Genomic DNA, 15,170 nt, shown 5'->3' on the forward strand with positions numbered 1-15,170 from the left:
CTTCAACATGAAAACACGCGTGGACGTTGCGCAGTGTGCTCACCCTGCAGAAAGGGTGTCACCAGCAGAGAGCAGCGGGCGCAAAGGCACTGTGCTGTGCATGGCCACCAAGTCCGAATCAGGGAGGCAAAATGAGCAGGATGCCGAGAGACAGAGCCAGAGAGGGATGGACACTCTGTGCCAAGGTAAGGAACTGGGGCTTTATCTTGAAAGCTGTGCAGAGCTAGTGAAGATTTTAAGTAAAAGGCTAAGGTGATAAAATGTAGGGGGTTTAGCAAGATAATCAGTGATTGGCAATATGGAAGCTGGGATGAGCTGGGATGGAAACTGGGAGCACGTGACCTAGGAAGAGGTAGCGTTAGTCCAGCAAGCAATGACTTAAGCCTCAAATGAAATGGTGGCAAAAGGTGGGAGAGGAGCAACAGACACCGGAGAGGGTTCCCAGATAGAACTGAACCAAGTGTGTGAGTGGGTACAGCAGTAGGAGTAAGAGGAAGGGAAGGGGTTGAGGATGACCCCAGTGGGGAGGTACGGTCACTGATACCGGCGCTGATCCAACGCTGTTCCAAAGACCTCACACAATTGTTGGCTTTTACTTTTCAATGTGTATAGAGCCACTGGCCTCCCAAATTTAATCCAATTAAACATGGAGCTATATCCCAAGGAAGTTTAAATATACCATTTTACATATGAGAAAATAAAACCTTCAGGAAAAAAACTAAATTCAGAAAGTCAAACTAAATTCAGAACTGAGATGAAAAAAAAAAGACATTCTGATGGTTGCGGAGATCAACAAATATATTTGATGCAAATGTGCCCTGTAAACTGTGAATCTATCTTTGTAACGCAAGAAAGGAGCTAGAGATGAGCTTTGAACACGCTGGTGGCCTAATCTGCTAACATCTAAGAATGCGAGGGTCTGAACCAGAAAAAGGGGTGAAAAAATAAGGTGAGGATGGATCATAGCATGTCTTCAAAACCCAGAGAAAAGGAAGTCATGAGGAAAAAAATGACTAATGCTCTGTGGAATCTTTCTGATGTACTATTCAGCTCTTATGCTCATTATATATGTAACTCTTTAGTTCTTTTCTGCTTTCTGAAAAACCAGCCCATAGATTTGTAGACACACACATAAATCCGTACACACGTGTGCAAACACACATCCTTCTCCAGTTATGCTCAGGGAGAAAAAGGCGTCAAATTCAAACTCCTCAAATCCCTGCTGCAGAGGTTAATTAAACTTTTACCTGAACCCATACCATGCCAGGGACAGCTATCGTCTCCATCTCCTTTTAATTTTTCTTTATTGGGGTAAAACATACATAACATGACATTGATCATCTTTACCAGTTTTTAGTGTATAATTCAGTGGCATTAAGTACATTCATATTGATGTTCAACCATCATCACTATCCATCTCTATAACTTCTCATCATCACCCCAAAAAACTCTGTACCCATTAAATAATATGCTAATTCAAGAGACAGAAAGTAGAGGAATTACCAGGGGCTGTCTCTTGAATTTGTCTCGTTGAGGTACCCCAAATAAGTGGAATCATACCCTACTTTTCCTTTTGTGTCTCACTTATTTCACTTAGCATAATGTTTTCAAGATTCATCCATGTGGTAGCATTCATTAGAATTTCATTCACTAATTTCATTGGTAGTATTTGACTTTATATGCCATATTCTGCTTATCCATTCATTCATTGATGAACACTTGGGTTGCTTTACCTTTTAGCTATTGCGAATAATGCTGCTATGAACATTGGTATACACATAGCTGTTTGAGTCTCCTTTCTGATTTTAAGGGTATGTACCTAGAAGTGAAATGATGAGATAATATAGTAATTCTTTTTTTTTCTTCACTTTTTAAAAACCACGAAACTGTTTTCTACAGTGGTTGACACCACTTTCCACTCCCACCAGCCATGCCTGATTGGCTGCAATACCCTGTGGGAGGCTCCTCCCTTGCCTCTAGGGTTACCTTCTTTCATTCATTTCCCACACTACAACTAGAGTAACATTTTAACATTTCTAAGTACTCCAAATAAGGCCATTTAACAATTAAAACTGCAAATCTGGTCATATTATTGTCTGGCACACAACCCTTCAAAACCTTCCTTCAGTATAAAAATGTTAATAAGACCCACAAGCTCATTCAAGGTCTGATCTCTGCCTACACCTCTTGTCTTTCAAACTACAACCCTCCTCCCTTCCACTGAGCCCCCCAAACCACACAAATACATCCCATCTACCCACAGTGCATATCGGAGTCCTAAATCCCTATGGTGCCTCCTGCCTGTGGTGCTGGGATATGCAGTTTCCTTTCTTAGCACACGCCTTCTCCTCTCTCTGACTCAGCCCAGTCACCTGTGTGTCTCCGCTTTAACATCTCTTCCTTCTAGAAGACTTCTCCGACCTGAAAATCTTCCAGAAGCTGTCACGGAAAACATGACTTGCTTTTATCCCGGCACTTACCATGTTGTATTAACTTGTCTACTCCACTGAATGCAAGAACTATGTCTTGTTGTTTATGGTTAGTACACAGTATGGTCTGAATAAATCATTCTGAAGTGGATGAAATATAAATGCAAGTAAGAACTTGGCCATGCCCTTGGATCTATTATGTGGCTTTATTTTTATTTTTTATTTTATTTTTTTTAGCATTCACCTTGATGATGTGGAGACAACATGTCTATATCATTTGGGAATGATGCAAAGTTAATAACGACAACTCTTCAGAATACAAAAATAATTTCAATTGATTTAAATAATGGACTCAAGGTACAAAGAAAGTTCAAACACTTTAAAAGGCATTTTTAAAAATTTACTGTAAGCAAGAATAGGAGAAATCTTGTATAACAGCATTTTTGTCAGAGGAATAAGTACAACATCAATATGAGCCAGTAGTGTGGTATGCCTGGGGACAAAAAAAAAAAAAAAAACTAATATAATAATAGACTAGACCTATAAAACTATAAAGTCCAAAATGTGAAATGTAATTGTCCACTCCCTACTTTGCCAGTCAGACTGCACCTGGAACAGTCTGTCTGGAAATGCCTTTTAGTGGATCATTATTAAACTGGAGCCTATTCAGAAGATAATGATCAGCATGATTAGTGGTCTAGAAGTTATACCTATGATAATCATGAAAAGAAGCTAAGAATGTCAAGATAAAATAAATAGGGTCCATGATACTAATCTCTTAGAAAGTGGATCACATAGTATTACTTGTGTTTTGAGTAGCTCTAATTGGCAGAAGTTAGGAAGAGGCAAATTTTTGCTCCATGTAGATTTATTAGAATTATATTAAGCCGCAAGTAATAGAAACCTAATTAAATAAGCATTTTTTTTTTCATAAGTGATAATGAGTATAGAAATACGCATTCCAGGGCTGGTACAACTGCTATGTCATCTTGAACCTGAGGTCCTTTTATTAGATTGAGTCATATGAAAATATCAATATTCAACTATTTTTTTAATCATCACCCGAGGATTTGTTCATTGATTTTTAGGGAGAGAGAGACATTGATGTGAGAGAGAAACATCCATCAGTTGCCTCCAGTGAGCTCCCAGGCCATGGATAGAACCCGCAATCTAGGTATGTGCCCTGATACAACCTTTCTGGGGTACGGGATGGTGCCCCCACCAACCTCTGAGTCAGGCTATACTCAACTATTTTTGATTTATCAAAAGAGCAAGTCCTGTGTGTTGTTTGTCCTCCTGTTTGCCAGTTAGCTCCTGGGCCTCCAGGGAGTACGCCGGTGTGGGTCAAGAGGCGGGGGAAGGGCACGTTTCAGAAAGCACAGGTGTCCGGCTACAGTTCTCAAAACCCCGCCCAGTAAACGTGCGCTTATACTCCACTAGCCTGAACTGCATGCATGGCCATACGCAGCGATGAGGGAATGGAGGAGGTAAGTATTCTGAATGGGCACATTGCTCCCTGAACAAATGTATTGCACTGTTCATAGAGAAAAAGGACGGAATCGGTATTGAGGAGGCATCATCAATACCTGTGTGAATAGCGTTTCCTCAGAGTTTATCAACTATGAAAAGGGGTGCTAATATCAGTCATTCTCAGCTGTGTCCGCACAATACAATCATCTGCGGTTATTCTGACCTCAATAAGAATTTTTGTGCGTCAGGAGCCAGGCCTCTGCTTATCACAATCTCCACAGGTAATTCTGACAACCAGAGATGGGGACCACACCTCAGGCAGTGCATGCTCACGAAAAGTCCCTGAAATTGTTGAACGGGAATCAGTGACTGTCATGCAAGGGAGCGTGCTGCCTTGGTGGGAGGCTGGGCAAACTCCAAGTTGTCTCACAACTCTAGGAGTCTTTAAAAAAAAAAAGCTTTTTGATTTGATGATTAAATCATTTTGGCCTTCCCTGGCCGGTTTGGCTCAGCGGTTGGAGGGTCAGGCTGCGAACCAGAGTCCCGGGTTCGGTTCCCGCTAAGGGCACGTACTAAATAAATAAATAAATAAATAAATAAATAAATAAATAATTTTGGCCTTCTGCAGTGCAAGAAAGTAGTGAAAAAAATGGTGATGAGACATTTAGATCTTTTTATTAAGAAGTTCTAAGGGCAAAGGAAGGAGAAATATAGAACAATTAATGGTTTTCGGAGTTAACAACACAGTTTATCCAACTACGGCGTCTAGGCATCTCCAATAGCATTGAGGAAAGTCGCTGTCAGTTCCTCTCTCCCATGCCTGAGCAGTTTCCTCTGACTCTTTAGGGCTGTGCCTAATGCAAAGTTATGTGGAAGAAGGAGAAAGAGTGGGTTTGAATAGCAGATAAGAAACTCATGACCACTTCATCTTCTCCAGCTACACAGACCCATTCGGTCACCGCCCCCTTTTCTTAGATCCAACCTCCCCTTGCCCCTGTGGCTCCCTCTGACGTCAGTGTAAGTTCTTCCACTCATCTGATCTGTGACCACTAGAGTATTTTCTGTGCTTGGGTAAGTTTAGCCAGAAATACTGAGCTCATCTTCTATTACCTAGGTGCCTACCGCATATGGCTTATCACTGATTATAGCCAGGAGGGATGACTAATATATAGGATTATAGATTCGGAGTCCAAAAAAGATCTTGTCAGAAAAAAAGACAGGATTTGACTCCAATATAGTGATTTCAGAGAAGGTAAGTTCTGAGGTCAGGTTGTGTATACGTAGCAAAACAATACAGGCGTAAGATAAGAAAGAGTTGAATTAATAACGTTCACTATAAATCAGCAGTTATATGGCTCTTGAGAAACCTAATGGGATCTCAGTGCTCGCTCTCTCTCGCTCTCTCTCTCTCTCTCTCTCTCTCTCCCATGCATAAGCACCGAGTGCCACACTGTGCCAAGGATGGTGCTCGGTATGCGAGCAATGTAAAGATAAATAAGGCAGCTCCTGACCTCCAGGAGCTCACAGTCTGGTAAGGGAGACAGATGTGTAAGCAGGTAACTACACAGATGGGTGGTGAATATGAAGAAAAGAAGTAAATACAAGAGCCAGGAAGTCATACAGGAAGAAATAAGGGCTTCAGAAGGATGCTGAGCCTGGAATTTTGTTTTGAATCACAAGAGTTTGTGAGGTTGCAAGGGTGGCCCTCCTCAGAGGGAGCGGTGCACACGTGACCTGAGGAGGGCAAGGCAGCGGACCCCCAGGAGTCCGTGGGGCTGGGAGAACACGGCATTAGGAGGGAGGCTGGCAGCCCCTGGCAAGGGCCTCGGGACCTCCCAAGCTTTTTCAAGGAGCTGAGACAGCATTCCGTTTGGATTTAAAATCAGGAGAGGTCATATTCTGTAATACTTTGGCTGCTCAGAGCAGTGGGAGAAGAATACTTGAAGAAGTAAGCAGAGTAACCCCAACAACTTTGGAAAAGGGCGATCAGCACGCTCTCTATGGATAGTTACATGGAAAACAGGAGAAAAACCTGGAACCTTCACCCTAGTGAAGAGGGGATTTGAGGGAGAAGGGGAGGGAATCATGGTTTCAAATATTTGAAGAAAAGTCCTGTTCAAAAGAACAATTTTTCTTAGTAGCAATCTTAATACCATCAGATAGTATTTATTGAGAGCTTACTATGTGCCAGGCAATGTTTCAAGTACTTTCTCTGCAGTAACTTATTTAATCCTCATAACAGACTTCAAGTAAATCCCATAGTTATCTCCACTTCATAAAAGAGAGAATTGAATCACTCAGAGGCTGATTAACTGTCCAAAGTTTGCAAGCTCGGAATTGGCAGAGTCAGCGTTAGGCCCAGTAATGTTACAATCACCATGTTGCAATTTCTCTCCAGACAGATTCTCCTTCTCCTTTGTTTTCTTTTTCTTCCTGTCTTCCTGAGCGGCCAGATACAAAGCCGATGTAGAGAGATGGAAATTCCCCCTCTTTACAGATGGAAGCTGGGAGACACTGCAGCTGCGTTTTTGAGGCCTTAGAGCTCAAAGAGAGGGACTGGAATAAATCATCTCGAAAGTTCCTCTGGGCCTGCGCTGGCCCTGACTCTGGGGTTGACTGACGCAGCCGTGTGAACACTTTGTGAGCTACCCAGAGACAGCCCTTGGCACAAATCTGCATGGTAGCTCCGTTCTGCCTGGGCCCCAGTCCTGCTGACTCCATCAAACAGACAGTTTCTACCCCTGCGTGCGCGGCAGGATTGGACCTGGCTTGGAGCGTGGAGCCAGCAGGGCTTCTGCCTGACACGCTAGCTGCAAAATTGCTGCTCAGGTTCTGAGCCAGAGCCGTTGCTGGCAGTGAGGAGAGCAGTGGAAGCCGTCGGCTGGATCACTGGTTTCTGGGGAGGGACTCGGAGGCTGTGAGACCTTCCTGCGAATGGCGCTTCTTCCAGGGCTCGCCATTCCCACACTCTCTGCAGCCAGCTCTAACACATTCATCCTTGACCCACATTCGCATGGCTCCCCAATGTCTCTGGGAGGATTGGTCAATTCAGAGTCATCACCATTCCTGATTCCCTGCACCTGCAATGCTGTGACTGGTTCCCCCCGCCCTGAGAAGGCCTTGCACGCGAAGCTGCACACGCACGCATGGATGGAGCCTGCAGGATAGAGCATGCAGTGTTTGTGTGCACACACGCCGTTCACACGTCTGGCTTTGGCTGCCAGTCTGCGACGCGGTGTGTGTTCTCAGCTCCGCGAGCGGAGATCGCTACTGGGTATTTTCTCGCAGCACCGCTGCCTTTCGAGTCCTGGGCTCGAAAAGACAATCTGCAGAATTGCACAACGTTGAAGTTGAAACGAAACTTGAAGATCTGTTAGTCCTACTACTTTATGTTAGAGACATGACAACCAAGGTTCATGGAGGGAAGCGTTGTATTCAAGCTCATAGAACATTCTCAGTTGACTTTAGAGGTACTGTTTGCAAACCCGGCCACAGATCAGAACCTCTTAGAGAGATCTTAGTAACACCAGTGTGGGGCCCCAACATGAGAAGGTTCTGGTGGAATTGGTCTGGGATGGAGTCCGGACACTGGGATTTGAATGAAGAGCCCCCGGGGGACTCTATGATACACCAAGTGTGAGGACCACTGGCTTGAAGAACGGGAGTATTCACACCAACACACATCGCGCCTACCACCCCCTCACGCCGAAGACCTCCCGACTTCTGAGATGGGGTCAAAGGATGGAGAATTACTCTAGGTTGCTTCACTTGGAAGAATCACAGACCCACGAGAAAGGTTCTTCTACACGAGAAAAGTTCGGAACAACTGCCTCCACCGCCCGGGAAACGCGGGTGGAAGCCGTCGGCGAGCGGCCGTCGGGCACGTTCGGGGGCGGCCCGCGCGCACTGTGAGCAGGTGAGCAGCGTGTTGCCTTTGGGTACAGAGGCTGAAAACGCGTGATGAATCCAAGACGTGGGTTCCAACCACAGCATAGCAAAGAGAGACCGCTCAGTGATGAGTTTGGTTTTCCAGGAACTCTAAATAGGATGTGTGAGTGGGAGGTCTTCTTAAATCTACCCCAAAATATGAATCCCTCACAGCAGCTCCTGACTGCGTTGGCTTCATCCAAACGAGCAGCCCGAGGCACAACCGTGTCTGGTCTTATAGGTGTTCTCCTTTTACTTCATTTGCCCGCTGGTTCTGTGCGGAAGGCAGGGCAGAAGGAGGTGGACAGGCCAACAGACAGGGCATGGATGGTGCCAAGAATCTACCAGCAACTTGAATGACAAGAGGCCATGGCCACAAAGCCAACTAGCTTGCACCATCCACATCCTCACCCACAGGACCTCAGGCATCCATGAGCCTCTGGCAGGAGGCACATGGAGCAAAGGCAGCATCTCCTACTGTTTGCTGACACCGACCGGAGCTGCGCCCCCGCCCCCGGTGCTCCGCTGCTTTCTGGCTGCCCAGCATCAGCTGCACAAAAAGCAAGCGGCTGTGTCACTGAGTCTGCCCTGTGTCGGGCACTCCTGTGGGGCTTCCAACTGGTACAAGGGATGGAACGCCCCGCCCACTCTGGGAGACTTTCCTGTCTTTGGTCTCATTCCGTAGTTGGTTTTAATTACTGCTGCATTCCCAGCACCTGAAACAATACATGGAACATAGGAGATGCTCAATAAACACTTGCTGGGTGACTGGCCCCATGAAGAGCTGCATAGAGTCTGGGGGTTAGAATCTGCGGCACCACCAAGACCACGCAAGGAGGCACCCTACTGAGTGAATCTGAATGAGCAAGTGAAGCTAAAATCAGCCAGTCTTCTTTTATTCTTGTAAAGGGCAATGTTCTTAGAGAAGCAAAAAAAGAAGAAGGAAAAAAAAAAATTAGTTACCTAACATGTCCTTCCTAACAAAGCTGAAGAATGTGTTTTCCAATATTTGATTTCTGAGCTTGACAGTCTCTCTTGAAATACTCTCTTCTCAGCAATGAAAACGTGAACCTTTGTGGGTTTGTTTTGCAGTTTGCAAATGACTTACGGAGCTCCTCTGGCAGGGTTGCTGTTTTTCTTCTTGCAAATAAACAAAAGGCCGTTTCTCTAATATGACTTCAGTGGCCAGATTCTGTGATCTGCCATGGTTTGGGAAGGAGGAGAAAGAGAAGAGAAAAGGAGAGGCAGCTAGAAAAAAGAATGAGGGAAACCGGAATGAGCAGGGCTTAGAGGGGGAGCAAACGCAGGGAAGAAGCGAAGATAAATTGGATATGGAGAATCAGAGTGGCGGGAGTATCACCTAGCTGAGGACTCTGTAATCAATAGGACCCGGGTACCCTCACTGGGGGCGGCTGAGCTCGCCCACCAGTCCCCTGGTTCTCCCTCCCTCCCTCCTACCGCATTGTGTCATCTGGGCTCCTTGTGAACTGGAAAGACAGACTGTCCCTTCTCCTGGGCAAGCCTGCGTGAAGCAGAGCAACCCCTGCCAGCTTGACCTAGATCTGTCAGCTGATCAATTATTTTTCCCATAGAGGAGAAGAAAAAATGAAAAGGAGGAAAAAAAGGGGGGGTGAAGAAAAGAAGAGGGGGAGAGAGGGCAGAGGGAGGGACGGAGGAAAGGGGAGAGAGAAAGAGGCAGAAATGGGGAGAGCAAATGAACGGTAAGGCGGATTCACACATTTATCTTGTAAATTTAAGCTTTTTAAGTTTAAGCAGCAATGACAAGAGCAAGCCTCATCTGAAAGGTTGCATACATAAATACATAAATGCATAAAGTAAAACAGAGCTCTCAGAGGTTACTGAACAAAATCATAGGCAAGGCAAAGGCTAGAGTCCTCTTATTCCCACCTTTTCCCAATCCAGTTTGGAGCTGGTTTTCTTCCCTCTGAAACTCCCAGCTCCACCTTCGCTGCTCCCCATGCGCCTCCTGCCTGCCACTCACCCTGTCAGCACTGCGTCTCCATGCAGGAGTCTCCTCACCAATGGATGGGAGGCATGCTCCCTGCACACTTCTGCCAAAGCCCCTCTGGTCTCCCCAGGCACTCTCTAAGGAAATGGAAGGTGGGAGGAGATGCTGGGGACGATGGCGACATTGGCACGGCCCAGCCCCAGCCAACCTGTATGCCATCCATGACCTGATTTTTGCATGTTTTTATTTTTTATGTTTAATTTGTTTTATTGAATTTCAAATGACTATAGACATAAAGTAAACATGTAACAAGCCAACAGAGCAGAAAGGAAGTAAACTGCATAAATACAACCAGTCTCAGCATGGAGTTCCACTTAGCACCACATGTTTGGAGTGTTACAAGCATTAATGAGTCCTTATAACACCCAGGGGACTCGGTCCCCAGCCTGGCAGGCAGGTGGGGAGACAGGCACATAGAGGGAGAGAGTTTCCCCTACGCAAAACATAGAAAGCTTTGAGCTTAGATGTCCGTTCCCCACTGAGCTCTGCTGCGGCCACCAGGACTGGCTGGAGACCTGGCAGGCATTTGAAGATTCTGCAGAGCCTCTGCTGAGGTTAGATATAAGGCCAAGTGTGTGTGAGTGTGTGTGAGTGTGTGTGTGTGTGCACGTGCTGTATTTTCAGCATCCTAGCTGGTGGGCTCTAGCGGGGTGTTAGCTCCTAACCAAAACACCTGGAACAGAGCCAAATCCAGACAAGCTGGTCCCATCCAAAGTGTCTCTCCCATGAGCTTTGCATGTGTTTCCAGCCAAGAGCTTTGCATGTGTTTCCACACAGCATCACACGTCCCACGTCGATTTAGAAATGTTGCCACTTAAGACATCAAGAGAGCTCACTTCCACCCAAGGGGTGAACTGTGGCTGAAGCCAACACTGTGTTTTGGCCCATTCATGACAATCAGCTGGGACCAGCCTGGGTCACTGCATCTCAGGGCTGCCGGACTGCATGCAGGGGAGGACAGGGCCCTGGGGAAGTGCCAGAGGACACTCTCCAGTAAAGCAGGGGACCTAGAGACGCCCTGAAGGACACAGTTCAGCACCCCTGAGCACAAGCACTGAAGGACGGGCTTACTGAGAAACATCAGGAGTCAGGGGTTAGGTGCTGAAGCTAACATCTTGGCTTCTATGTGCCCTTGAAAATGCCAAAGAGGAAGAACCAGCACGAGGACCAAGCTTTGCACCTGGTGATGAAACTACAGTCTCAAGAGTGGCCTTCATGCATCCGGCCTGCTGGTCCCTGCGGACACTCCAGCAGCCTCCATCTCGGCCCCAGGCCCCTGCGGGGGAGGGATGCAGGCGGCGGGCGGCACTGAGCTATGTACAACTTGCCTATAACTTCACCGACTGGGCAGCTCTGAGCACAGAAGCCAGCGTCCACTCTGTGAAGTTCTCCGTCCCTCGTCCCTGCCTTCTTTAAAATGTATTTATTTTCTCGATTTGGGGCCGTGCTTCCAAGTGCCCACAACGCTTACATAGAGGCCCAGGGTCCCATCGTCCCAAACTGATTTTTCACTTTGCCAGTAAACATTGTTATGGTCTCAGCTGCCCCCCTCCCATCTCAGCAGCCTCGCCCGACGCAGGCTGCTGCTGGCACCCAAGCTTGACTGTGAGTGGCAGGAACTTGGCCGAGCTGCCCGGCTGAACAGTCCCCATGTCGTCAGCGCCGAGGGAAGGAGAGTGTGAATTCAGCCCAGGCTCCTCTCCCGTCCACTCTGCCCTGTCCGGGTCTTGAGTGAGCCGCTAAGTTGGTGCGGAATGGGAGAGAATGGGAGAGAATTAGAAAGGTAAGACAGGAATCTAGCCAAGCTCATCGGAAGGTGTTAAAAGGAGCAGCAATCCTTCGAAAGAGAAATGGTTGGGTTTCTAGAAAGAGAAAGACTGCAGTACAACCAGCCATTCTTCCGGAGCGGCGGCAGGGGGTGGGCGGTGTGCTGGAAAGGACAGCGCCTAAGCCAGCGGCCGCTCTTCCCAGGCACAGGAGCTGCGGGTCAATCAACCCTGCGAGTCTTAGGGCCAGAGCCCCAGGGTGCTAATCACCCCTCCCTCCCTCCTGCCCAGCACTAATCAGTACTGATTCCCCCAGAAATCCCTCTCCTCTAAGCTGGATCCCGGTTGCTGGTTGGGGTGGGGGGAGGAGCAGGTCAGACAGGGGTCCATAACCTGCCACTGGCACCTGTCACACCTTTTCCAGAAGGCAAGAACCCCAGGAAGTAGCAGCTCTAGAGAGAGCCAGCTTAAAACAAAAACAGAGGAGAAGAAAAAAAATTGCCTTGGAATGTGTACTGCATTCTAACTAATCCCCCTGGGTCAATGCAATAGGGGTGGATTATTGCAGCCAGGGCCCGGCTGCTTCGGTAATTCTGCAAGTTTGATCAGAGATAGCTGGTAGGCTCCAGCTCCCAGTCCCTGGAAGAGAAAACAACCTCACCTTGGCTGGTCCAACTGGCAAGTGGGATGGGGGTCTTCGGGGGTCATTCTGCCTTAAAATTGGGCGGCCTTGTTCTATTATGATAGATTGAAGCCTATTTAGAACTGGGTCTGAGGTGGGCAGCACCAGCAAGGCCATTATTTCCTTAGGAAATTCAGGATGTGGGAGAATGTGAGCAGGTCAGCAGCACCCGGTCCCTTCCACCCCCTCCCCAAGTAGGAACAAGATCACAGAATCGGTTGCACCCTGGAGAGCCTTGCACCACCACTTTTTCCTCATCTGTTCACGGACGATTCAAAGTGTGAGCAAATATTATGCTTCCCTGCACTTATTTCTGATGAAAAAATAATCACGTATGCTAATTTATATGTAAATTCAGTTTGGCCCTAGGGCTCCTGGCACGCTGCCAACGGGGCTGTGGATGGTGGAAGTTTGGCCATTGTCTCCAGTTTAATGTCAGAGATAGAGGAGACACAGATCTCAGGACAAATGGGACATGATCCAGGACTTGGGAGGTTCGCTGTCCCTTCTTCATTGCTGCTGTTGGCATGACAGAAGCCATTTCCCCAGGAAGCCTGGCTGTGAACTCAGTTTCCCCACTGCCAGTGTGGAGCTCTGACCTCACTGGGTGAATCCATGTACCCCGACAAGCAGGGTGCACACATACCCCTGTATACACACAGATGCGCGCGCACACACACACACACTCACTCACACACAAGCAGCTGCCGCTCCATGTTACATAAGAGGAGTCATTCAAGGATGCCTCCAAGTTAGCTCTCACTCTTCCGCCCACTGACGCCTCCGCGGGAGAGGAGAGAGGTCCTGAGGCTGGGGCAGCAGACAACATCAGGATATCCCTGCAAAATCCACCACGGTGACTTCTTGCCATCTAACTCCGAACCCTCCAGAACCCCTTGCCTTCCTCCTTGAGCCCCGGCCAAGGGTACACACACATTCGATTCTTCCCAGGCTGGTCCTTCTGCCCACCTTGTGTGGGTCCCCATGCAGCCCCGAAAGCTATGTCGAGGGGACAGCAGCAGTCCACACAGCCTCAGAGCAGGGTCAGTAGGACTGGAGGTGGGGACTCAGTTGAGACCTTGAGAACTCCACATTGTAGTAGGAGAAGAGAAGGAGATGGGTAGGACTCCCCATCCTTCTTCACCCTGCGAGACCAAACTTTCCTCTGGGAATACAACTGCCCAGGACCGAGCTCCACCTGGGATCCTCTTGGAGAGCCTGCTGGGCCACCCAGGGAAAGTTTCTCTGCCTGGCTCAGTTCCTGAGTTCAGAGATCTTTAATATGAAAAAGGCAGACCACCCCCCCCCACCTCAAAGGGGTGGGAAAAGCAGGTTAGTAGCTGCTGCTGCTGCTGGAGCGGAAGAGCTGAGACAGTGTGGGGCACACAGTGCACCAAATGAACCCAGGACTGAAGCAGACCCCAAATGTACCCAGCCCAGCACAGTCCACATCACAGCCGGCACTTGGCTCGGGAGCAAGCCCAGCCCTCCACTGCAGCCCCCGCGCGGCTGGGCTTCCAGACCAATAATAAACAGAAAATTAGCATTCGACTCATTGCCTCTCTCCCTTCAACTTAGGAAAGCTTTTCGGAATGTCAGAGCCCAGTGCAATGCATGCGTGCGCCCACTGCCTTTTATCTGCTTATTATCTCTCCCCACCCCCCACGACCCCTGCCATAAACACACCCCCAAACACATCCAAAACTAATGCAGCTGCTCGCCGCGGCTGCCAATTGATTCATCCCTTCAAGCTGGATCTCCCAGAACCGCACAAGATGCAGTTACCTGCTTATTTCTAGCCTGCCTTTTCCTTTGCTCCTTTTGGAAGCTTTGCAAGTTTACTGGCCGATATTTAAAGTTTCCTCTTGTAATTTCTTCCCAGGAACACAAGCAGCACATTAGCGACCCTGCTGCCCTCGGAGTCTGTAATTTTCCTTTGCTTCCATGTGTGCTCTGCCGTGTGTATGTGTGTGTGCAAGAATGTACATAAAGCCAGGGCGACCAGCACATAGCCACGTACCTAAACAGGAGCACCAGACACCTTTCACTTATGCATATACATTCCCTATTCCAGGAGCAGACAGAATCAAATCAATATTCTCACAGCCTGGTAGGGGATGAGGTCCCAGCCATGCTGTTTGAACGCTCTCTCCTCCACCTGCGAACCGCGCAGCAGAGCCGACCGGGAGTCTGCGAATCGCATAAAGCACGCTGCACAATTCCTGGGTCTGCCGTAGGCAAATCAATAGCAAGCCCTTACCTTGGAAGAGAAACAGAGCAGCCAGCCCCGTGAAGATTGCCCAAGAGATAGAATTGTGCATTTTTGCCTGGATGGTTTTCATGATATTTTTTTTCTTCTTCTTCTTTTTCTTCTTTTTTGTCAGGTTCGGTTTTTTCTTTCTTTCTTTCCTGACAGATTGCGTTGCTCTCAAGCTCCTGGAAGGAGATTAAAATCCACTGTTTTGCTGAAGGACACAGGAGAAAGCCGAGGGTGTGAGAGAGTGTGACTTCTCAGTAATTATCTCTACTCATACTCTGGCACTGAGACACATCGTACAATCTGGCCCTGGACAGCCCTCCTACAAGCTGCAATCATTGGTTCTAATCCAAGGATTGACAGAGCTACAACACACGCGCGCGGGCACACACACACACACACACGCACACTCAGGAATCATTTACTGGGCAAATCAGGCTAGCTGATTAAAGAGACAGGAGCCTGGAGAGATGGAATGATAAATGCCACTTTGCCCTTTCTATATTACTTTCATTTTTTAAACTGACAATCTCAGAGCCCCAAGCATCAAAAAAAAACCCTTTCCTTCTGGCATTCCTTGGCCTCCTGAACTCAGATTCCCTTTGCACTG

At 47.8% G+C, this 15,170-nt stretch overlaps 1 protein-coding gene across 1 annotated transcript in view; it reads right to left on the bottom strand.

Annotated features, from left to right (window-relative positions):
* NTM (neurotrimin) overlaps window positions 1-14,840 on the bottom strand; it is a 945,407-nt gene extending 930,567 nt beyond the window's left edge. The window contains exon 1 of the mRNA XM_036276876.1: window positions 14,564-14,840. Within this exon, the coding sequence (XP_036132769.1) occupies window positions 14,564-14,645 (82 nt within the window). The 5' untranslated portion in view covers window positions 14,646-14,840. The remainder of the gene's footprint in view (window positions 1-14,563) is intronic.
* Window positions 14,841-15,170: the final 330 nt, after the last annotated feature.

The sequence above is a fragment of the Molossus molossus genome, unplaced genomic scaffold, assembly GCF_014108415.1.
Source record: "Molossus molossus isolate mMolMol1 unplaced genomic scaffold, mMolMol1.p scaffold_m16_p_22, whole genome shotgun sequence".
NCBI classification, from domain to species: Eukaryota; Metazoa; Chordata; class Mammalia; order Chiroptera; family Molossidae; genus Molossus; species Molossus molossus.